The following is a 26039-nucleotide window of genomic DNA, read 5'->3' on the forward strand; positions in this document are numbered from 1 at the left end:
AACTATCAATTGAAGTAGGCTCCCTGAGGTTTTGCCCTGATCTTCAACGTGAAGAGCACACACACACACACGCACACACACACACACACGGACTGATGGTAGTACCAACTCTAATTAAAATTCAGACTCAGTAAGAAAATCAATAGCATTGGTCTAGTTATAAGCAAAAATCCAAAATTCTAAACATGACCGATTCACTATAAAGCAGGGAGAGATTTCTGGGGAAAAAAAATACAATTATATATATATATGTGTGTTATATGTGTGTGTGTGTGTGTGTATACATATATATATATATATATATATATAATAGGTTCCTCCTCAGCCCGGCATATTAGTCTTTTGGCCATTTTACATCTTTACAAGGTCCAAGTAAATGACAGAAGTTTACACACCTGGTGGCAATTGGAGTCCGGCTAACGCAGTAAGAGAGCGTTCAAGCCTGTGGGTGTGTTAGTGGCTGCTGGTTGGGACCTCTGCTTGTGGATTTTGGGGGCAGTGCTAAATTCAAAAGTGCTCTGTTTTTACACACGCCTCATTTCAGCTCAGCTCTTGCGCTCAGAGCTGCAGCAGAGAGGATGAACACGGGCACACACGGGACCATGCTGCAGCGACGGGGATCAGTTTGAGGAATGACCATGGTTCTCAGTAGAAATGATGGATGCAGGAGACTCCAGTGATCCGTACAGTCGACCAGCGCGCAGGACACAATGGATCGTCAGCACCCTGGCTTACCATTACGGACTGGACCGGGGAGTGGAGAACGAAATCATAGTTTTGGCTACCGGCTTGGATCAGTATCTACAGGAAATTTTTCATCATATGGACTATCAAGGTGGAGGCAAAATCCCCGCCGAGGATTTTAACATCCTGTGTGAAGTTTTGGGACTAAACAAAGACTCGGAGGACACCGAGTGCACCGGGGTTTTGGACGATTTACCCAGCGAGCTCAGCTTCAGACACTTCCATGCTAAACTGTGCGGATACTTCAGCAACAAGGCGGGCTGTCAGTATGAGAACGGCCGGATGCTGGTCGGGAAGGACAGCGAGCACATCGAGACTCAGATCCGCCTGAGGAGCCCTCTGAGGCGACGGGAGAAGCTGCTGTGTGTGGGGCTGAGTGGAGCGGAGGGTCGGCACGCCTCCGGCTGCAGGCTGGGAGCCTGCACCAAGGAGTGTTACGAGGAGATCGTGGCGCTTGAGGAGGCAGAGGACCGAATAGCCAAACTAGAAGATGAGAACTCAAGTTTGAGGGAGCTGATTGAAGACATGCGAGCTGCTCTTCAGAGCAGTGATGCCCGCTGTCTGGCTCTGCAGGTGAGAGCTGCGGATGCTGCTGCCGCGCAGGAGCTTATTCTGAGAAGTAATATCGGGATAAAGTCACAAAACCGTGTTTAAGTTTTGAACACCATGACGCTTGTGAGCGTAGATTTTGGGGGGACGTGGGGGACGTGTCCCTCCAAGAGTGACAGAAAATAAAAGTAACAACTGTAGCCCACTTTTAAAAAACTGCTAGAATGTGACTCAATGCCTTCCCCTAAAGTAGGTGTTGGGCAACCTCAAAAACAATGGCTGCAATCTGCCACAAAACTCACATAAAACTAAACCGTCTCTTCAGTGGAAAGATGTTGATAGTTTTGAAAGTGGTGCTATAGCCAGAGAAAATAGAGAAAATGGGTGCAAACGAAGATGGTGGTGGGTGACGTACTGTGGAACGGTCCATGTGAAACAATGGCGGCCGGCCAACCTTGTATTCCAGTTAAACAGTGAGCTAAAACATGTTTCTGGAAACATTTGAGGTTAGAAATTTGCAACTCAGGAACACAATCTTGGTTTATATTTGATCAGTGCTGCAGTCTCAAGTTTTACTGTGCAGGAAGCAGTATGGTGCCCACTTCCTGTTCACAAACTCTCGACATTAGGGGTAAACAGGGCATTAAAATATGTTTGTGAAAACATTTTAGGTGACAACAAGACAGTGCAGAAAAGTAATCTTAATTTATATCAGATCAACACTGTCTAGTTTTAAGTCCAAGTTTAAGAGTCCTGAAGAGATGAAGGGAGGGGGCGGGGGATCTAGGCACCGGTTAAATGGAGGGAAGGTTACCGCAGTTCATCAACATTGTTATGATACAAAGCCAGTTGAAAATCAGAGATGGACAGAGGATGATAAGCACAGCTGAAGCAAGTGCTACAACATTTCTATCAGAAATTGATGCAAAAAAGGCAAAAAAATGCATTACATTCACCAGAATGCAGGAAATATAGTGTTTGTCACTCAAACGTTCCTGGGGAATGACCCCCAGACCCTCTGCTTAATATATGTCCCCTCAAAATGTTGAAAAAAACCCCAAAGTCCTTGTCATTTCTAATCTTAGGTATACATCAGATATGATCTATCAGGGAACAAGGCTGCTTATAGGACGCTCCCCCAACCTTGTCTGAAGGGCATGGACAGGACAACTGCTGCCACCAACACACAACAGTTTTTATGAAAAGTTTATAATTGATCTATCAACAGTCAAGAATTGATTAAGAAAGCTATTAAGCTATTAAGAAAGACATTAGTTGCAATTTATAAACCCTTTGTAAAAGGTGTCTCAAATGGTAAAAAGGTTTCTTGCTGTCAAACATAAAAACTGCAAAATGTAGTCCTCTAAATATAAATGTCAAGAAAGTCATTGATAAATGGTTGCAAATGATGTTAGTTAAATCTTTTGTATCATCTGTGGCTGTGGCTCAGGAGGTACCCCGGTCATCCTGTGATCACAAGGTTGGCAGATTGATCCCTGGCTCCTCAAGTCAACATGTCGAAGTATCACACTGAACCCAAAAGTCCTCCTAAATGCTGCTCCATCAGTGTATGAGTGTATATGAATGTTTACAAAAACAAAGTAACAGGTGGCATGTTGTATGGTAGCCTCAGCCATCAATGTGTGAATGTGTGAGAATGGGTGGCTGTCACTCGTAGTATGAAAGCTCTTTAAACGGTCAAATGACTAGAAAAGTGCTATACAAATGCCATATAGTTTTTCACATTAATGGCCTTTACTGTGGGAAGTAGGTGCAGTGTTGGTTTTAGGGAATATCTAAATGTCCTCCCCTGCTGTCACCTGTCACACTTCTGTACAGGTAGGACTGTGGAAAAGCCACTCCAAACATAAACCAGAGGAGAGCTGTTTTGCTGCCCACCAGAAACACGCGGCCCAGAAGAGTATGAGCAACAGCAACATGAAGAGCAGCACCTACAGCGAGCTGAAAAGCCTGCAGAACATTATCAATGAGGTGGAACTGCTGCAGAGCTCCAGGGACCGACAGGTAGAGGAAACCCTGCTGTGTAACGAGAGACTAGAGCAGGAGCTGTGGCGCTCTAAAGAGACTGTGGCTGTTCTGGAGGACTGCAACAGAGCTCTGAAGAGGGAGCAAGTGGGCATGAGGAGGAAGGTGGAGGAGGCCAGGCAGGCACTGCTCAGCGGCCTGGGGAAGGTGAAGGAACTGGAAGCAAAAGCCAGTCATGTGCCAGTGCTGCAGAGGCACATCCTCCAGCTGGAATCAGAGCTCCTGTACTACAGGTAAAAAGCCATGTAGCATGACTCCATTTTTCACTTCCTTCATTTTTACTGTGATTGCGCAAAAGTCTGCTCTGCTATTTCCATTTGTTTGATTATTTACGTGAAAAGAAAAACAGATTATTTGAAGAGAGATGGAGATATGGAGAGGTGGTTTGACAACATGAGTGTCACCATTTTTCCCTCAGTCATTTTTAAAGACTATGAAACACCTAAATGTTGATTATTAACCCTTTGAAACCTGAGCAATTTGGCTTGATTTTTGTCAAAAACATGGGACGAAGGTAATGAACTATGAAAGAAGAAATCACCTAAAAATTAGCAAGAAGTTAGTAAAAAGTACAAGAAAATAACCTGAGAATTATTTTGGAAAAAAAAGTCAAACAAAAACAAACAAGTATATGAAAAAGTGCTTAAAACATAGTAATTCTGTAATATAATCTTAAATATGTAATTCCCATGTTTTTGAAATAAATGGCTTCAAAGGTTTGTATCCTTGCAAAAGACATCTGAAACCCTTGATACTGATTTTTTAGATGCATTTATGTAGATGTTTCTTGAAATTTTGTTGCGATTTTGCATTGGTGATGTCGATGCATCAAAACACAAACTGCCCTGAGGTCACAGAGAGAGAGCAGGAACTAGACAAAGAGCTATTTTACCTCTTAAAAAAGCCCAATCAGTTGTCAGGGCCTGAGCAAAACGAGTGTCTGGCTGTTGATCATGTGATGTAGGAGGGCTTGTTTTGGCAGGTTATTGTATTAGGAAGGCCTTTATGGCCAGAATGAACCATAATGAATTATAATCCCTCCTAAAGTTAAATGACTCTGTTTACTTCTGGCATCATGCCTAGAAACCTCAGCCATGCTTCTTATAAAGCCTTGATGTTGCTTACTTTCCAAATTTTCAGCCTTCTAGTGTTTGAGTTTATTTAACAGGCATCGTGTGTGGCAGGTCGGTGCTGCCTGAGCTACTGTTGGGAACGAGGCTATTCATTTTGGTGGAAGTAAAGGTGTAATTGGGCTTTAAGAATACAAAGCCATTGGTTTAATGTTCATCTGTGTGTCTGTTGTCTCTGCTTCAACCATATAACCACTGTCTGCAGCTCTGGCCCTCTTAGGTAACAGATGTCCCTAAAGAGTTGTATTGACCTGATGCTGTTGTTGTGGACTCTAACACACTGTCACATACAACCAGATCCATATGATTAACCCTTTGAAAGCTGAGCAGATGTGCCTCATTCCTTAAAAAAATATCAGGAATTTTTTTAAAAAGTACAAGAAAATTTTAAATCTGTAATAATGATAATTATACATATAGTTTTTTTTCCTATTTTTTCCCCCTAACATTTTCCCCTAGCTTTTTAAAAATAATTTTCTAAATCTACTAATTTCCTGCGATGTGTGGAACATTTATTACCAAGTTGCTAATTGCTTTTTTCCCCATGTTTTTTTTTTTTAAGAAATTGCATCAATGTGCTCAGGGTTCAAAGGTTTAAATACTTGTGAAAAGCAGCACAAAAATAGTGATGTCACTCCAGGTTTTAAAGGGTTAGTCCTCACCACTACCTATCTTAGGTGATTTAAATGACAAATTTCACAGCTACAACCCCTTCTTATACCCTAAATTCCGGTAATATATGCAGACTGCGTTCCAAAGTCTTTTCACTGCCCTCCCATTGATACCCTAATGGCAAATAATTCAACACCACAAAGGCTCTGACTTGTCAAGAGAGAGCCATTGAGTGAGGACCTCAGCAGACTGACCGTTCTCATCAATCTCTGCTCGCCTCTCTCACTCTGCTCCCCGAAGAACAATAGCACACAACCCCCCCGTCCTATAGATCTTAGCAACCCAGCTCCATGAATATTCCCACTGAAAGCCTCAATGCTTGCTCAGTCACGTTTCATCCGAGGACACTCTGGCAGAGTACGGTGTCAGTTGAGGTGTTATGCTTTAAGTTTTTGTACATGTCGCTTAAAAGTGTGACTCTGAGAAATGAAGTCATACTTCTTTTCTGTGTCAGTGACAGATGTCTCGGATCATATGTGGGGGGTTTAGAGATGCTGAAATGATCGGCCGTAACTTTATCCATTATGTCTAAACTGCTGTGACAAGTAAATGATTAGGGCTGTCAAACGATTAAAAATTTTAATCAGATTAATCACAGTTTAAAAATTAATTAATCATGATTAATCACCATTCGAACTATGTCCAAAATATGCCATGTTTTTTGTATATTTTGTGGGAATGTAAAAATAAATGACAGAAAGCAGATATATACATTTAACATACATATGTTTATTTATTTATAACTAATCCAATGTGGTAGGATGGTGTTATTGTTATTAACACATAAGTAAAACCACAGGAGGAACAGAACAGAGCTTGAACTGTTTGCAACAGTTTGAAAGGGTTTGAAACAGTACTCAACTGAACAGTCACTTAATGTAGTTTTTAATCATCTGAATCTAGCCTACACTAGGCACTATGGTTCATCCATAAACATTTTTCAGTTCACAGAACACACTTTAGATTCATCAATCAGCTTAACAGAAACTATATGCTCTCAGGCAAAGACAAATAAGAGCTCCATGACGCAGAGCATCAGTGTAAATAAGATTAAGACAAACGTTCTTTCTGTAACAGATAATACAGTTTTCTTTTTTTATCAAACCAAAAGAACTTATCTATTCATCCTTCAGCCAGTTGCTGAGGCAAACCAACTTGTCCACATTTTCTGAGAGCAAGGCTGACCTCTTCTTGTTCACAATGTGACCTGAAACAGAGAACAGCCTCTCACATGGGACTGAGGATGCAGGAGTGGTCAGATATTTGCGAGCCAGCGGGGCCAGCTTGCCATGGGCTCCTGCATGAGATGCCCACCACTGCAAGGGACAGTCCTCCATGCTAGTGGTGGGCTCTGCCCTGTACCTTTGTATGGCTCTGTCAGGCTGTACCACTTCCTTTGATTCAGAATCTGAGTCCATCTGCAGGAGAAGTCTCATTTTCTTCTTGGGTGGCCCATCCTCAGAAGTGTGTGGAGGTCTTCTGGGTGATTCTTCATGCAGCATGCCAGCAAGTGTGGTCCACACTGCTTCTCTCTCTGTCTTAGGCACACTCTTTAAGTCTTTAAAACGTGGATCCAGGGCTGTTGCAATCTTGAGCCATGCATTGTTGGTGTGTTCCTGGCGAGAGGCTAGGTCTTCCTTGAACTTTTGTTTAAATCTCACCACATATGCAGGGTCCTCATCAGAGACTTCCATACACAACGCAAGTGTCAGAGGGCAGGTAGTACCACAGAGCAGGAGACGTAGGCCTCCCCACCCAGAATCCCTGTTAAATATCTGCAGTGGAATAAACACACACACACACACACACACACACAGAGGGACAGAGAGAGAGAGAGAGAGAGAGAGAGAAAAGGAAGACAAGTAAATTCCTTTAACATAAGTTGTTACATTTATATATAAGAGATTAACCTTTAATTTTCATTTGATAAATTTAATTTCAGCCTACAATGAATGGTCACACTATGATGACGGGCTTACCGGCAGGGCTCTAGAAGGGTCTCCAGTCTCTGGAGTTTGCCCCATTCTGGTGGCGTCAGCATAACAAGTTTATGCTTTTGTTTATCCAGGGTGGCTGTTATTGCTGCTTGATTGCAGATCAAGCGCTTGACCATTTCCAACGTGGAATTCCACGGCGTTGGAACGTCCTGTATAAGTGGCTCCTGCTTCGGTCCGAGTGACAGTTGCTCTGCATTCAGCTACGTTTGCTGGGCTTTGCTTGAAATGGCCCACAATTTTGCGACATTTGGCCAACACACTGACAAATCCGCTGTCAGCGAGACTCACAGTGATGCTTCTCTGTAAGATGTGAGCAATACAGGGCATGTGATCGAATGGTAGAATACGAGCCGCAGCGATCATATTGCGTGCACTGTCAGTCCTTACTGTTGTAACCTTTTCTTCAATTCCCCACTTGCGTGCTACAGTTTGGAACTGTTCTGCACATGCCTCCGCAAAGTGACGTTCTTCTGTTTTTATTATAGTTAGTGCAAAGGACGTCAATTCCCATGCTTCAGTGATTTGATGTGCAGTTACTCCCAGGTAATTGTCATTACTCACTGACGTCCAGTGGTCTCCTGTCAGGGCGACATATTCCACTTGAGCTAAAACCTCTTCTTTTTTCTTTTTTTCAGATTCATACAGTTCGTGGGTTCTAGTCATTATCGTGCCTCTTGTTGATGGCTTGTAGGACGTGTCAAGGGACAAAACTTTCAAAACATCGGCGAAGCCCCTGTTTTCAACGATGCTAATCTGTCTACAGTCCTTTGCAACCCATTTGGCAATTGTGTTGGTTAATCTGTCCGAGGAGGACTTGCTTAATGGCCTGCGTTCATTCAGGGTGGCCTCACGCAAGCCAGGTGTTGCACTGGAAGCCCCAACAAATGCATGCTTAGTGTTGAGATGATACTTTAAGCTTGAACAGCTTCGGTGAAACTGAAACTCCTTATTGCAGTGTTTGCAAATTACTATTTGTTTATTTGTAGTTCCATCTTTGTTCTTTTGAAACTCAAATTCCCCATTCAGAGGGCCAACCTGTTCTTGCTCCATTGTTGAGGGATGCGGTGAGTTGAGAGAGTGGAAGTATGGGATTCATGGAGCGGGTCATCTGCGCATGCGTTAAATGCGTCAAATATTTTAACGCAATTAATTCAAAAAATTAATTACCGCCATTAACGCGCTAATTTTGACAGCTATAGTAATGATATTAACTGAGTTGCTTTTGGATCTCAGCGAAACAGAGATACAGGCTGGGAGAGTGTGTGTGTGTGTTAGTATGAAAATTATATTATAATTGAAAGGATGTTTACAGCCTCCAGTAGCTAGCCTGGTTACGACCATCCTGATGACGAGCTCAACATTCTGCTTCTTTCCTTGTGTCAGTCTGAACTTTCTGCCACCCCAGATGATTTCAGTCCACCACTGTCTAGTCGGGCAAATCAGGGGTCCGCTGTGTAGCAGAAAACATTGGCAGACAATCAGGGATTTCATTATAACAGATGACATAGCATGCAGGCCATGGCTATCAAACAGTAATGCGTTGCGGCTCGCACAGCAACAAGTGCTAACTTAATTTTTTTGATGTTTTTCTGGATTTGGCCAAAGCTTGATTTACTAAGTGGCTCTGTTGGTAATGAAGAAGATGTTAATTTATTAATTTTCCGTAACTGCTTGTCCTCGTAAGGGTTGCGGGGGGGCTGCAGCCAATCCCAGCTGTCATCGGGGTGGGGGACACCCTGGACAGGTCACCAGCAGAGGGCGGGGTACACTGGGTCGCTGGGTCTCCAGACTATAAACACATATAGACAGACAACCTTTTACGCTCACAGTCACACCCAAGGGCAATTTAGAGCCACCGGTTTCGAACCAGTGACCCTCTTGCTGTGAGGCAACAGTGCTAACCACGACGCCACCGTGCCGCATGAAGAAGATGTTCCACTGTACAAATCCATTGTTTATTGTTGTTTGGCCTCTGATTGGCTAATGGAGGTGCATTTATGAGTAGCTATAAAGCTGGAGATCATCGCCATGCAGATCAGTGTTCACAATGCTTTAGAAAGACAGCAAGGATGCTGCCAGCTGGTATTCAGCAGTTCAGAGGCAGCTGGCTGCTCAATGTGAAATGGTGAAATAACATTATACTGGCAATGTCAGTGTGTCGCAAAAACCTCATGGGGACTGTTGTCAATGAGGTAAACATCACTACAAATAGTCAACAAAAATATATTGTATTTTTGAGACTGTTTCTGTCTAACTTAAAATGGTGTTGGTGTTGGTGTGCAGCAGAAGAACAGACACTTCTAAGGTGGAACATTTATTTGTAATGTTACTCAATGCGTGACATGAATCCATCAACACACCTTAAATTTCAACATGACAACTCTGACTATTTCATCTGTTCTTACTGTCTCTTGGAGGACACACACTTTTAGCAATGACGGATCTTCAAGTGTTTAAAAAATATTCATTAATTTCAACTGGATTATGTGAACTGCACATATTCTATTCCTCATTTGGAGAAAAGAATCTTGCTTGAGAAGGACTCAATGCACAAGCCTGCTATTTTCAAATATCCCATAGAGCGAGCATGTCACTCTGGGCTGCTCTTTTTTGTTCAGAATATGTTGGCATGCAGCCCTGCACTGTGACCATAAACAAGGTGTAGACATTTCTCTGTATTTGGTGATGAGGAAGTAAAGCAGGAGGTGGATGGAGCAGTGAGTAACAGCAGCCCTGACTACATTTGAGGGTGCTTTTACACCTGTAGTTCATTTCATCCGGACCAAGGGGGAAAAATGATACATACTTAAATTTTAGTTCTGATTTAGTTCCTGGAGTAAACATGAGGTTCTCCTCACTGGCAGGTAACTCGTTGATTGGACAGTTATGGTGTTTGTCCCCCTGCATCATCAGGACCCATGTGAGGAAATCAAATTAAGGGACTGACAGAAGTTCATGCAGCACTTTGATGCTTAGAGAGGATTTATATTTTCTTGTTCTTTGGTGTCACAAAGACCTCACAGAAAAATAACTGACTGACTAAGCATTATTAGTATTAGCTATTATTAGACTGCAAATGTATTGCATGTTATCAGGCTGCTGTGGGTGTGCTTAGTATATTGCTTTTTTGTGACGCTCACACATAATGGAAGACAAAACTCTGCATATATGTTCCACTACAGAAGAACTATAGAACAGGCATTTTTCAGCAGCTGCTGGAGGCTCAACAGAGACACACCTCTGCATCACCTGCTGTCAGCTTGTTAATCAGGTCTTTATATGACAGCTTCAGAGAGAGTTCTGCAGAGATACTGATGACATCAGGACCATTTAGACAATCCCGTCCCAATACTGAACACAGGTTTGTTTTACTGAGCTGTAGATTTGGAAAAAGTTCCCTCACCAGAGGCAACTGGTAGCTCAATGAGAAATGGTATTAACTAACGTAATACTAACTAATACTAGCGTTCCCATGCTGCTGCTGCGCTGATACCCATGTCATGCTGTCCTTTATCAGGATCAAGTATGAGATCTGGGACAGATTTCATGATCAGCAGATGGATTTATTATTGGTTTAGCTGTTGAAATTATACTAAAATTACATATCTGCTGTCATAAAATCCATCGGTTGGTTCGTTTTCTGTTACACCACAAACAAACCGCACCAGAGTCCATTTGGAAGTTGACTGAGACTCCCCTTTTCAGGCTGTCTTGGTCCGCACCTCGGTTCAATTGAAGACTTTCACACCAGCCCAAACAAACAGTACTAACTGTGCAAATGAGCCTGAGTTCATTTCAATGGAACCAAACAAGGTAGGTGTGAAAGCATCCTGAGAGTACTGTTTGCAGTGGAAACTCCAGACGGATCTAGGGTCTAGGTGCATGTCTGTAGGGGTTACTTTTGGTTCCAAAGGTACTATACCAAAAGTTTTCAGTGGAAACCAAATGCAAAGTGCATGTGTAACATTGCAAGCTCAACATTTTCTTTTCTACACTTTCTTTCTTGACAGGAGTTAGATTAAAAAAAAGAGGTGTGTTAGGTGTTAATTTAGAGGTGTGGCTGGCTCCCTGAGCACCGAGCCAGGCAGTTTCCAGTCAACAAATGTGGGAGTATTCCTGTAACATCTGATCGGTATATTGATTTACTCTTCAGTTTTTATAAGTATTTGGTGGTGGACAATAATCTCATTTAGAAAATCCCCTTTCCACTTCCCATCAACATTTGAGCAGTCAAATTTCAGTAGAAAATGTGGTCATCAGTATGAAACGTAAGATATGTGGGTGTTGTTGCATAACTTTCTTTGGATTGTACGCCAGAACAGAGCAGAGGCTGAGACTCTGCTGGGAGCCACTCCTCTAACAGGAGTTTATTAGCACAGGAAAGTCTTTTTGTACAGGGACTGTCTAAAAGTGTCCCTCATAGCTCTGTTTTTACTCCAGGAGGTAAAGGGAGTTTAAATCAGTCACTGTGGCCTATAGAGCTCTGTGGGCCCGAGGGATTGGACAATAGGAAGCACAGCAAGGAGAACAAAAAGAAATGAGGGGGAGGACAGCCTACCATCTGGAGGAAGAAGCAAACACTCAACTGTTTGTTCATGCAATGACGGACATGTTTTGCAAGTCGGGCAAGAGAGGAATGTCTTCATTCTGCTCTTCATCTCTGTTTGTGCTTTAAAGAAAAAATACAAAATCAAAACAAACTTTGGTCCTCTTTCATCCAGAACTTCTTCAGTTTTATTATCCTCTTGATTCCAGGTGTCTCCATTTATAGTGCAGAGAGCATAGCACATGTGTCCTAGGTGTGCAAGTTTCAAACTCACTTTCCGTTTTATTGGCACGCCTGCAGACTTCTTCTCTGTGTGCCTCTAACCCCCGGCCCTGTGAAGGCAGGCCTCAGGGGAGGAATAATCTCCGAGCCTTTTCATGCTCTCTACATGGCTCCTGAGAGCGCAGGGGAGAGGAGGGTCCAGCAGACCATTTATCTGCCTCCGCACAAGAGCTGCAGCATTGTGTGGAGCAGGTGTTGCCACGGCATTCCTACCCTTTAAATAATGTGGAAAGAACACACTCGAGGGACGTCTGGGTCCCATGGCAATCTGCTGTTGCAGCCTTACTGTTGTTCTTGAACAGCTTTCAAAAATCCACACTGCCAAGTGGGCTCATTTTCACTCTGAACCACTGCCCTGCTCTCCCTCCCACTGGTTTGGAGGTATGCTGACATCAGCAGAAATACATCACACAAATATCTTATAAACTTATGCTGCCCACCCTTGTTGGACTTCTCCCCCTGTATATTTTCCTCTGCTTTTAATAGCCTCGTTTGTTTGACTTTGGGGGTTTCTTTGCACTTTGCTCACTGAGGCTTCTGTAAATGTTACAGCCATTGGTCCTCAGCTAAATAACAATCGCATCACAGAAGCTGATTTTTGTATCCCAGAGACCATGTCATTGGATGGGGTGTGACCCAAGAGGACTTGATTAATAACCGTCAGCTGTATGTAAACATGACCCCTGACCTTTCGTGGTCACGCTGCACAGCACCAACAAGCACTGAACCTCAAGTTCAAGCTGGGTTTTACAGCATGGCCCCATTTTAAACCTCCGCAGAGAAAGAGGACTGTCATTGAGCGATGACACCTGAAAGGGGAAACTGCTCTTCAGAGAGTGCGGGGGGGGGGGGGACAGCAGCGATGGTGGGGGTGAGGGTGGGAGAGGGGGTTGTTGATGGAAAGTTCACTTCAGTGCTGTGCTGTGATAAACACAGGGAGGACTCAGGGTGTCCTGCTTCTAACAACAAACAGCTGGACTAACCAGCCCTACTTCAGACTTTTGCTAATAGGGCAGAGTACAGGATCCTATTCATCAGAAATGCCCTGACATAGCACAATAGAGCTCTTCATGTATAATTTTACTCCTGTGTGTGTCTGTGTGTGTGTGTGTGTGTAATTATTAGGCTGACAGAGGCTTTTGAATACTCTCACATATAATATTTATAGCGCCAGTGCATTTTCTCTGCCAGCACCTTAAATGTCATGCCAGTACTACTCTACTCTAAGAGTGACAGGAGAGCTTTTTCCTTCTTTGTGAAGGATGGTGACGGATGAGGTAACTGCAAGTCATACTTGAGTAAACGCACAGATATCAGAAAATGCCTATGGTAGAAGTTAAAGTCAGCTATTAGAATATTACTTGAGTCAAAGTCTCAAAGTGTCTGGTATCTGTTGTACTGAAGTATTAAACACAAATTCACAATATTAAATGTAACTGAGTGTTGAAAGTAAAAGTACAAGTAAATACTGGTAATAAAAAAGGAAGTGATGTACACTTTAGAAATGGAGCGCACATTACACTTAAAGAAAATACAGGTCTTCTTCACAACTTAAAGGACTGAAAGAACAAAATCCAATTCCTTTATCTGCGCAGCTGACCCTCCCTCCTTCCTTTCTTCCTTCCGTCCTTTCTTATTTGGTAGAAAGTAGCTAAGATGCTGAGGTTAATGCACCGGAAAAAAAGTATACATTTTATTTAGGAAATGTAGTGGAGTAAAAGTAAAAGTGTGTAAAAATGTGAAAACTTGAGTAAATTGCAGATACTCCCAAAAAATACTTTAGTATTGTAACAGAGTATGATTACTTTGTTACATTACACCACTGGTGAAGAATAATGTAATAGACCCATGCAGTGCAGAGAAAGTAGCATATGTGTTATTCTGAATGTCTAATCTAGTCTAATTCTGAATGAATAATCCAAGTCTAAATTTTGGCTACAGATAAATCAAGGGAATGCTTCTGATAAAGGAATGTGATCACAGAGAGGGAAATGCCACCCAGAGAGCTCAGGAAATGTTAAATTGATTATCTGTCTGTTCTACTTCTGTAATACTTTCTCACAAACTGCATACTAAATTCTTCCTTGATTCTCCACCTTGATATATGAGCCAAGAACATGTTGTTCAGTTTATTTCTGTGTCATTTATCATCTAAGTGAGACAAAAAAAAAACAACCAGCACAAAAAGCTAAAGTTCTTAAAGTTGTAATGCTAAGCAGCACTGATCATTTTTTTGCAACTCGGGATTAAGGACCTCCAAAATACAGTGACAGAGGCACAGGCCCTGATGTATGTACCTCCTACAGTTTTATTGGATTACATGTTAACGACACAACCACTACCACGTGGGTTAAAGTTAAGGTGGTGAATTCGGAGCATCCGAGGAAACCGTAAAAACTGGGCAACAACATGCTTCCAGAATTCTGACAATATGAGGAATGCTGTATACGGAGCAGATGGTTTGGACAGAGACTGACAGCAAGCCTGCATTAGGAGGAAGGTGCCAATGATTTTGAGCCTGCTCTTGGCATAAAAACTCTTTGAGAGGGGCTGAACCCAAGATTTCCACTGGTTGTATGTGTGTTGTGGTATGGCTAAGCTTGGGTTTTGCTCCGTGCTCCCTCATTTGTCAGCTCCCACCAGCAGCACTGTGAGCACTGCCGGATCAGCTAGAGTGGTGAGACCATGAAGTTCCCGTGGTAATTACAGAATAATGCGCATTGTATCAGTACAATTCAAGAAGAATTAATATTCACTCCCATAACTGCCGATATGGTGTTCTATGCCATTTCCTTTCTATGCTTGTCCTTAAAAAAAAAAATAGAAAGAAAAGAATAGAAAAAATAGATAATAGATAATTTTGTGGTTTTTCACCTCCATAATTAGCTTCTCCTTGTCCATGGTGTCGGTAGTGACCTCTGAAAACCTCTGACCTGCTGAATAGAGGCCTTGATCCGCCCGTTGTGATGTTTTGTTGACGTAGTTATGTGAGATACAATCAGACAGCAATTATTCTGAAAATTTACTGGATATTTTAATGTGTCGCTCTCTGACTTCCTGTCTGTTCTGTGCTTACTTGTGTGCTGAATTAATGTGAAGTGCTCCGGCATCTGGCAAAAATAGAGGCTTTGAGTATCTGATCCGCAAAGGTTCAGACTGTCGGAGCTGGGACGGAGTCGATCCACAATGCAGCAGAGCCAGTGGAAGTAAAGACATGGACGAGAGTGTAATCTATTTGCTCTGTGTGCCGTGGCGGATTGGAGCCAGACCAAACACAGATTAGGGGTAAGGGGTATCTGTGGCTCAGGTGGTAGAGGAGGTAGTACATTGATTACTACAGTTGATGGATTGATCCCCAACTCTTTAAGTCAACATGTCAAAGTGTCCTGATATGGAACCCCAAATTGATCGTGATGGCTGTTCCATCAGTTTAAAACTGAGTAGCAGGTGGCACATTGTACGGTAGCCTCAGCCACCAGTGTGTGAATGAGTAAATGTGACTCGCGGTGCGAAAGCACTTTGAGTGGTCGAATGACTTGAAAAGCACTATACAAGTGCAGTCAGTTGACCCGAAGTGTGGATGACTGGAGGCCATGTTTTGAAATACTTTCAAGCTGATTAATATGTGGATAGAATCGAAGGTGCTAGGCTATTGATGATGGAGTTCTGGGAGTCGATGATCAGGGGTAGTAGGACAGGATTTACAGGCTGAACTTTTGGAAGGGTCAAGCTTTAAACTTCTGCTAGTTACTTGTGAGCTTTGGGGGCCATTCTGCTGTGAGTCGTCTTCCATTGTAGAACCCCCCTAGAACCCGCAGTAGGAGCGGCATAGGTGTACAGATTGATAGCAAGTGAAAGGTAAAGGCTCAGTCTTGGGGACTGATGTTTGGGTTGATGTTAAGGTGTCCTATGATGGAGGAAGTTTAGGAAATCTGAGCTCAGAAAGCTGTTTCAGTTGAACTTTTTGAGAGTGAAGCCTAGCTTTGCAAAGTGGGGTTGTGAGGGCAAGCAGTGCAGGTGTGGCCTCTGCCACAGAAAGAGTGGACAGTAAGTTAGTGGCACTGTTAGTGACATAGTACAGTCTTATTGGTGCATGAGTGGCTGCCCTTTTTATCTAGCCATTGGTTACAGTGAAGATGACAGAAGGGGCTGGCGATGTTGGTTTTGGAGCTATGGGTGCTGGTGGGGCTGTTGACAATAAGCGAGAGAGGGCTGAAGCTCTTGTTTGGGCTTGATGAGGAAGAAGCTTGTTGAGACATGGCAACACATGGGGAGCACAGTAGGGCTGCACATGTGTGAAGATGCAGCAGTAGATTCTGTTGTCAAGAGTGCCCCAGTATGTGTCCTCATTGAGCTGCTGAGGCTGGCTTTGGAGGCAAAGTGCATCTTGGATGAGAGGCTCATGCTGTTGTGCTATAACGTTAGGTAAGCTAGCAGTAGATGTATGCTTCCAATTACAGGGTTTGACAGTTGGTTTGGTATCGTCTCTTTTTGGATATCTCTGCAGCTGATATCTCTAACACTGGGCAACTAACGCCAAAACAATCTTGACTGATAAAAAAGCACTACAGGTAAGAGGAAAAATATGCTTTTTTGATTTGGGGGTAAATTGTCTCTTTAGGTTTAATGCTTTTAAAACCAAGTGGCAACCTCTGGGGCTGAAAAATGAAGCTAATGCAAAAGTGCCAAAACCTGAAGTTCCTCTAAAGGCTACTTGTGGCTGGCTCCAAAAAAGAGTCAGTCCCCATAGACCCCCATGTTCAAATGTCCATCTTTACAGCAGACATTAAAATGTTTACAGCCTGATATAAAAAATGAGGTTTATGAGGGCATAAAATTATACAGATATAGATTAATGCCGCTTGAGTTTCAGGCTGTTTGAGAGACAGTTCATCAGCCACCATCTTAGCCGTCTAATTTCTAAACTGTCTCGGTTTTATAAAGTGCACCTGAGTGAGTCATCTTGCTACTGTTGCATGTGTAACCTAAATGTAAATTACAGTAGCCCACAATCATGCAGTGTCACTGAATGAGCTTTGGAGTTAGCCATTCTTAATTCAATTCAATTCAATCCAGTTCACCTCAATTCAATTCAGTTCAGTTCAGTTCAGTTCAGTTCAGTTCAATTCAATTCAATTCAATTCAATTCAATTCAGTTCAATTCAGTTTTATTTATAAAGCCCATTATCACAGAACACATTTTGCCTCAGAGGGTTTTACAGCATATGACATCCCTCTGCACTAAGACCAAGAAAAACTCATGGTAGAAACCTCAGGAAGCACGACTGAGGAGGGAGGAAAGAGAAAGACAGAGAGATTGAGAGAGAGGGGGAGAGAAGCACAGCAATAATGGTAACAATAGCATATCATGTAACAATAGTTTCTATGTCAGCATACGTTATGCCCAGTTCAAAGTAAAATTCAATGAGCTGATCCATACTCTTGTAGCTGAGTGGGAATATGGCTCAGAAAAAATTAAAGAAGCAAAGTATTGCAAAATAACACTAAAATATTGCAAGAGAACCTTAAATTTATTGCAGTAAAATGGAAAACATATTACAATGGAACGCAAGATTCTTCGAGGTAACACAAAGCATATTGTGAGGGAACACACACATAAAGTTTCACCATGTCCCTAGGGGAGCTCTGTAGCTGTGGTCTTCCTTAGAGGAAAAATGTTGCAGCCAAATGCTATACAAAGTGTCACTTGGTGTTGTGCAGGGACTTTACTTTGTACTTCAAAGCCTTTTCACTGAAAACAAAGCTGAGGCAAACTATAAATCAGGTGATAACATCACTCTGAGCAACTCCTTTCACATTATATTGTGATTAAAGATGCGTGGTGAAGTGCAGCTTTAACCCCTTCAGAAACTAAAATGTTAAACATTTTTAGTGGTGTATATTGTGAACACATCTCATAGATCCTAGAAGTTTGACATGAGTTTAATTTTAACAATTCATCATCACACACTAATGTAAAAATATTACACTTTAAAGTCTACAGTTTCTCTCTCTCTCTCTTGCTCTCTCTCTCAGCAAAAAAAGTAAATGAATAGATATTTTCATTTTGGCAGGTCAAACCCACCCATGCCTCAATTGCATTTGGTACATTTGCAAGAGCTGAGCAGCCTCATCAAATGTTGTCTGTGTCTGCTGCGCCCCACAGTCTGACCGCTATCCTGTCTGTCTGGACTCCTTTCAGGTGTCTGTGTTCATCCAGTTGGAATTCTCATGCTCAGCACAATCACTGTCAAACCATGTGATGGGAAACAGTCTAGCACAGACAAAAACAAATTACAGCTAGTTTTCATCTGACACTTGGGAGGTCATTCTTTTTATTAACTTTAAAGCTGAGGCTGTTTGTTGGAGTCCTTATTTGTCTCTCAAGGCTCAAAGTCATCTTTGACCTCTATGTGAGTGAAAGGCGTGAGCCCAAAACTGTGGCATTGCTACAGTATTCACTGTCCACAGGCTGAAGGCTCCCTGCAACCACTGTCAATTAATGTGCAATTAGTCACACCAGCTCCTGCATTTGAAAAAGCCTTCCACCACTTCATTCCAGTGTCCAAGCATCTCCATAGCAACCAGCCAGTTTTGTGTGCGTTCACGTCCATGCACCAGTTCCATGTTGGTCTGGCTGCAGCTGCTGCCCCTTGTGTACTAACTCTCTTTCCTTTGCTGTGGCCCCTGCTAATTTAAACATGACTCTCTGATTGATTGCCTGAAATCATGCTGCAATTATTGACCTTCAGTGAAGTCAGTCATTTCTCCCCACGTTTGCACAAAGAAACCTTAAAGTAGACGCAGAGTATAATGTGTTACAGCATAGTCTGCCTTGCGCCAACAGGATATAAGCATGAGTGCTCCGTGACTTTTTTTTCTTTTCAGAGTCAGGCTGTTGAAAACCTTTTTTGACATTTTTTTCTTTTTTTTTGCAAGACATCATCATCATCTGGAAACACTTATTCTGTGATTTACGAAGGCCCCCTATCGGATTTCCCCCAACACAAAAGAGCAGACAGCAGGAGAAATGTAGAAAACTCAAACCATTACACAGAAATTGATCCACACAAACGGTTCTCTCATTCTTTTTCAGTAACAAATGTGTCTTTGACATAAGGGAAAATATGACATATAGAACTGAAGTGTTACATGTCTCTCCATCTGCAGATGAAAACATAACAGAGACCAGAATGTGCTTTTAATCTTTGCTTGAATTTTTCCCGTGTGCTTTTACCTCACATCTTACAAGCTAACTCCTGCACAGTAACAGGGCCATTCTACCACTGACCCAGTTTACTGTAAAATGCCTTAAAGATATGTCTGGCTTCAATTACCCCACCCAGATTTGGCGCACAACATCACAGGCCTCTGTAAAAATATCATGGTGGTTGTAGATGTGGCTTAATACACACTGCCTTGTGTTACATGATATGTTCTCTTTGATGCTGGCAATTGGTTTGGACCAAACTTTTCTCATCTGTGCAAATTTGAAGAGCAGTTTTCGGCCCCTGGTCAGTGTCAGTTTATGTGTAGAGACATTCACTGGAGCATGATGGGGTCATGGAGAACATGCAGTCAGAAAGCTAAACTAAACTTACAGTGCTCTCTTTCAGGTCAGAGGTGTCAAAACTACAACTCCCGAGCAGCAACAGGGCAGAGCAGCAGCAGAGTGTTGGCAGCAAGACAGGCCAGAGGTGCTGCCTGGATTCCCAACATGACCGATGTTCTCCGACGGGGCGTGCTGTGACAACCCCAGATAAGAGTAAGACTTGTTGTGTTGACGGCTCTCCCGGGCAGTCGACATTTTCTGATGATGAAGAGAGTAATTCATTTACCATTCTGTGATTGAAGAACCAGCCTAACTATTTAAAGTACATTATATACACACACACACTAGAAGGGCTGTTGCTAATAATTATTTTCATTACTGAGTAGCCCTACCAGATCTTCTGTACATGTCAATGAAAACTTTTCTAGGATGTCTAGATCTATGATTACTGTCATCTGACTCCACCCAAATTCCACATCATCTAAAGTGGACTGCAGTAGAGCCACGCCCCCTTGTTTAACAAGCATGGCTGACTGTGAGGAAAGGAGGAAGCGCAAGGCACGTTTCATGTTAGAAATCATGTTGTTAAAGTATGTCATTTGTGTTTAAACAGTGTCAAAAAAATCCATTGAAAGGTTCATAGCCTTTACTCTACTTCTTAAAAAATATCCATCCACTGGAATAGACAGTGGATCACTGGAAAATGAAAAGGGGAAATACAGTTTAACCATTTGAAACCTGATTAAATTGGATTGGTTTCTTTCAAACTCATAGGGAGAAGGCAACAAGTAACCTATCAAGACATGGCCCAAAAACTAGTAAGAAATTATTAAAACTGTTGAAAGAAAATTACCTGAAAATAAGAACAAAAAGAAAGATAAATATAATAAAAAAATAACACTTTAGAAATCAAGGATATTTTGAGGCACAATGACAAAACAAAAATATAAATATATATATGTATTGTGTTTTAAAGGATCACCTCAGTCACTGATATGAGTTAAACATTCATGAAAAATTAATTATCTCACATTTTGTTGAAAAAGGTCTATTTAGAGAGACCATTTAGTGGACAGGGAAAAACCATTTAATAAAGTATTCTAATTATTTATTTATTTTTTGCTTATAAGTTGTGAATGCATTTTTTGTGTTAAAACTGTTTTCTGAATAGGTTAAAAGGTCAATTAATTTTAAGATATATTCTATAAATGTGGATCAGAAAAGTAAAAAACTCAACAATTGCTTGTTTGTTCGACCCATAGTCCATACCCCATCATCAGCAGAGCATCCTCACACTGGAGAAGCTGGAGCCAGAGAACACATGATGTTTTTGCCTTAACTATTTATCGGTCATCAAAATAGTTTTAGATTCATTTTCTTTTAATCAGCTGATTAATAAACTGTTTCAGCTCTGATCTCAATACTTTGCTTCCCTACACTTCTGGCTACCAGCCTCTATGATAAAGAAAAAAGCAATTACATGAATGCTGATGGTGTGTTGTGTTGTGTTGTGCAGTGGAGGAGCAGCTGTTTCGTTCAGTGGAGGGCCAGGCAGCGTCCGACGAGGAGGACGATAAGTGGACTGAAGATCAGCAGAGGCAGGTGGACGAGGTGAAGAGGATCTTGACAAGGCTGTCCTGCTGTGGGGAAAGGTACCACACATCTATATCATCGCCATATGTTGAAGCAGGGCCCCATCTGACAGCAAGCTCAAGGTTCACTGTTTCATGGTGTTCAGCATAGTTCCAGATTAGCGTTGCATTTATACAGGTATGCAGCGCCCCCTGCATCCCTATACCTTATGTTGAGCAATTATTGGAGCAAAATTAAGCATTAAACAAAAATCTTTAACAGACTTGGGCAGTATGTAACATTTCATACCTTTCTAAAATCTCACCGGGGTATGCGGTACATGACAGTATAAGTATGCAGCGCTCCCTGCATACTTATACCTGCATTACTCTTATACTTAACCCTCCCTGTCACTCAAACAGTACTGGTTACTCCTTGTAGTAATCTTGTTAGTAAGTCCACTGTTTCTACAATCACCAGCTCCAGTTTGGTTGAAATAAATCCTTTATTCACCAAGTTAGATGTAAAAAATAAGCCGCTATTCCCTGCCGTCTCTCTTTGCCTGCTGACTGCCAGCTGTTTACAGTCCTGTAACTTCTCCCTCTACCACCCTTGGAACATAGGGGCCTGGAAACTTAGTACTCTGGGAAATTAGGGCCCTGGGGACATAGATATGCTCCCCAATGACCCCCATAGTAAATGTGCCCTAAAACTAAGCAATATGCTGAAAGAGCCTAAAACTTGACTACTAATAGTACTAATGGCATCATCATGGCATGGTTAGTGCTTACCTATAACTATAACTGCATAAGGTTGCAGCCTGTTCAATGGCTATCGCAGGGCTAAAACATAAACAACCACACAGATTTATACCTACAGTCAAATAACATATCAAATATATTAGTTTGATGTGAGAGTCTGAAAGATTTAAAACCAAAAGCAGGAATTAGTGTTGATGGTGTTTCAGAAAACATTTGAAACGTGTAAGAGTGATTATTTTAGAACAAACCATGCTAGTTTGTTTAAGTGTGCTGCAAATGAATTTGAATAAGACTAAAATGCACAAACACCACCTGCCCCAACACAGTAGTGAGATGCATCATTTCCCCAGCATCTGTCAATCTCTGATCCTGTTTGACAGCTGTGGAGCCTGATAGACTTTCTGTCCTCTGGTCCATGTTGTTGATCAGGTGCGACGACAAGGCATTCAAGAAGCTGATGTCAAAGTACGGTAGCTGGAGAAGCGAGGAGAGCTGCAGCGCTGTGGTGGAGCTCCTGGAGAGGGTGACCAGGTTGCATAAGCAGCTGGAGCTGAAGGAGAGCCAGGCGGAGATAGACATGGAGCAGGTACAAACCACTATTGACCTCCATCACGCCAGGGTGGGCTGCTACAGTATCTTCTGGCCTGCTTTGCTGCATGTATTTATTACAAACTGTTCTCTCTGGACAGTGCTCTGCCTCGCTTTACAGCCTCAGTCATTTTGTGGCTCTGTGTATGGTGTTAAACTCGATTAGAGAGGACTGGTGAAGCTTGTTATTCAAGTGGAAGCTTCAAAGGCTAAACCACAGTTAGTGGCCTGATCCTGCAGCTTCCACCTAACCAAACCACCGGCAGACGCACCACAACCTCCCTCAGTCTTTGTGTTTGTCTGTGTGTGTGTGTGGGGGGGGGGGGTTGCAGCTGTTTCCCACTGGAGCTGACCACAAAAACACTCCCCTCTTGTCCAGCATGACACTTAAGTATATCATGAATTAAAGTTCTCCTGCTACAGTCGAGTAGTATTTTCACAACACAGGAAGACGGGCGGGAGGGGAACTGTGACGTAATGTGTTTCCAGAACGTCTCAGCACTCAGAAGACGAAAAGTTCAAACTAAACAAAGTCATGACTGTGAGGCTTTGTTTATGTGCAGGATGTGTAGGGTGAGACCTTTGTCCTTCAGTATGCTATGACGTAATGGTGCACTGCAGGGATTTCAAACCTTTTTGGCAGACAAACCTATAGCACATTGTGGGCTGAAAATCACTCTAGCCCTCAACTTTTGACGAGCATTATGCTGAGTATGTTTTTGTTGTATTAAGATGTTTAGCAGGCTTACAGGGCAATCATGTTACATTTACGAGATCGATATATCCAGCTTCTCCTGTAAGATTGTCAAATTATGTACTGCCTAAGAATATATCTTGTGTCACAAAATAAGACGATCTTCAATATTTCCTTAAACCCCTTACCCCACAGGACAAAACCCAACTAACACCCACTAACATCTGGCTTTTGTCTTTAGTGAGAAAAGTTACACTCTGCATTCAATCTAAGGACAAATGACTGCAGTAGTCAGAGTATTTATCACCGGGGCTGGTCAGGTGTTGGTTCTAGTTCTAACTTGCTTATGATTAAACCTGACATGAGCCCATGTCAGGTTACTGCCCTGTAGTGTGACTGCTGTGTATGTGTGTGGTGTGTCTTCAAGATGAAGGACTCTCTGGTGCAGGAGCTGCAGCAGAAGGCTGAGGAGACTGAGCTGCTTCAGATGGAGCTGCAGATGCTGGAGACAGAGAGGGTTCGCCTGTCGCTGGTGGAGGAGAAACTTGTGGACATCCTGCAGCTCCTGCAGCAGCTCAGAGACCTGGTTAGTAACAGTTAGACACAGAGTACCTGCACTGTTGATTCTGAAGAGGTCCATACCAGTATCTTGGGGTTGAAGCCACTAAAAAGGTTTTGTGTCAATATTTCTCATGTTTTTACCATTTTTGGGTACAAACATATTGTTTTGATTTTTAGCTCAGTGGAAAATCCTGTAAACAGCAGTCAGACCATCATGTCAACTAAAACACTTCACTCAGACTCACAGTAATGAAATTTTGTTTTGTTGGCAACTGTATTGAGAGAAATCCACCCATGCTGTACTGGAATGATTATTGTGGTCAGACATCAAAAGAGAAGCAAATTAACCCTTGAAACCTGGAGCAACATCACTTTTCTTGTACTATTTAAAACATTTTTCAAACTTATTTTTTTCAAACTGTTTTTTCTTTGTTTTTTGTGCTTCTTTTTTTGTTTCTGTTTGTTTTGTGTTTTTACTTATTTTCACATAATATTCTTGTACTTTTTTCATTCTTGTACACATTTTATTTATTCGTTTTACAAATTTTCTTGTTAATTTTTGCCTTCTTCTCATGTTTTTGACAATAATCAATCCAATTTGCTCAGATTTATTCAAGTATTGACTAGTATTGTTCAAGAACAAACCTCCATTTTGACATTTACTTACTGATAATTTGAATTAAAAGTCTACCTTGACCTGTTAGTCCACCAACAGATGTCTGACTAGTCTTAGAAATAACACAGTCTTTTGTCCATCCTTTTATGGTCTGACCCTAACACTGGGAGTGATTATAGATCTGAGAGCAAATTCATTTCAGTTGTTGAACATGTGTGGGAGCCTCTGTGCTGATGGGACTCAGACTGCTTGTCAAAGTGTCTGTTAACTGCCTGATCATCTGAGAATGGCTCTCTCTTCTTTCAGAATGTCTCTCGGAGGTCTCTTGGAAAAATCTTGCTCAGCACTTTGGGGTCTTGCAGCGACCCACAGCATGGTTAGTAGAGCTCACACGCCCAATAAATTCAAAACAAGTCTTGTAAAATGTGATGATGAAAATGTAGGGCAGGGAATTAAATGAAAGTCTCGCCGAGTTGTCTATAACATGATTCCCACAGCGGTTGCATCTGTTCTCTCTGCACAGGGAAAGCACACATCCTAGAGGTGCTCAACGCTCTCTATCATGAACTGGCTGCCTGTGAGATTCTGTCTAATAGTGGACCTTTGGAGCGCACACAGAGTCAGCAGTCTCTCAATGCCCTCATCATCTCCTGCTAATCAACACTGCCTCCTGCTGGGCCAGGGATGCTCCAACAGCTTTTTTAAAGACCACTGAAAGCTTCACAGTTTGGAAAAAAACAAGCAGATTGTTGTGTATAGTGTATTATAATGTAGCTTCTATACTCCTCAGACACTATTACCTATATAGGTATGTTAGCTGTTAATTAGTATAGCTTTATCACATATTAAGAAATTCATGCAAATACATATTTTTTCACAATCTTTTATTGCACATGATTTTTTTCTCATCATAGACTGTATATAAAGATGGATGACGTGTCCCCACTTAACCCCACTATGAGGCTAAAATATCCAAGATATGGCCACTGCCATCTTGCACTGGTGGTGTCATTTGAAGCTGGAGTCTGCACAGTGGCGATATCCGCAGTGGGGGAGTTACTGCCAAAACACCCTTCCAACCAGTCGTGAGCAGCTCAATTGAATGCAGAAAATACTTATAATAATCACCTGAACCAACATCAGGGTGATGAAAACTACCTTTAGTGACAGAAGCCATCTTTGGTGAAAATTAATTTGGTGTATACTTTATTTTTCAGTTTGGATTATGTCCCATTCACTAATGTGGAGGGGCGGGCTTTAAGACCTACACTGCAGTCAGACACCTGGGGGCGATCCAGATTGAAAAGTTTACACTTTGGGGGAGCTGTCATGTTGTATACAGTCTATGTTCATGATACAATATGGATTTTTTTTAATGACAACAGATTCTGAATGTGAAAATGTTGAAATAAGCTAAATCTTGATGAGGCATATGATAGTCTGTGAACTGTTTCGACCTCCACTGGTCAACACGCCTGACAATACGTCTCGCTGCATTTGCTTCATTTATCTAAGTCTGTGTATCAAGATAAATGTATGGTAACAACCTGAGCAGGCTGTATCGTTACTAAGTGTACAGAGACATGAAGCTGACATGCACCAGAACACCATGGGTGTGTGCTTTGTGACCCTGGGGATACTAAATGACGTGTAATTATGAATTCATGATGTTCAGTCATTAATGTCAGTAATGTTGGGATCTTAGACTTTAGATAAATATAACTTTAAG

At 42.0% G+C, this 26039-nt stretch overlaps 1 protein-coding gene across 1 annotated transcript; it reads left to right on the forward strand.

The window, feature by feature from the left end:
* The first annotated feature begins 565 nt into the window (after positions 1-565).
* efcc1 (EF-hand and coiled-coil domain containing 1) lies at positions 566-25586 on the forward strand. Its single transcript, XM_042498644.1, has 8 exons — positions 566-1317; positions 3133-3572; positions 19583-19731; positions 21035-21170; positions 22281-22437; positions 23561-23719; positions 24617-24686; positions 24834-25586. The coding sequence occupies exons 1-8, from the start codon at positions 655-657 to the stop codon at positions 24965-24967; spliced, it is 1908 nt and encodes a 635-aa protein (XP_042354578.1). The 5' UTR covers positions 566-654; the 3' UTR covers positions 24968-25586.
* The last annotated feature ends 453 nt before the right edge of the window (positions 25587-26039 follow it).

This window comes from Plectropomus leopardus, chromosome 2 (assembly GCF_008729295.1).
Source record: "Plectropomus leopardus isolate mb chromosome 2, YSFRI_Pleo_2.0, whole genome shotgun sequence".
NCBI lineage: Eukaryota > Metazoa > Chordata > Actinopteri > Perciformes > Serranidae > Plectropomus > Plectropomus leopardus.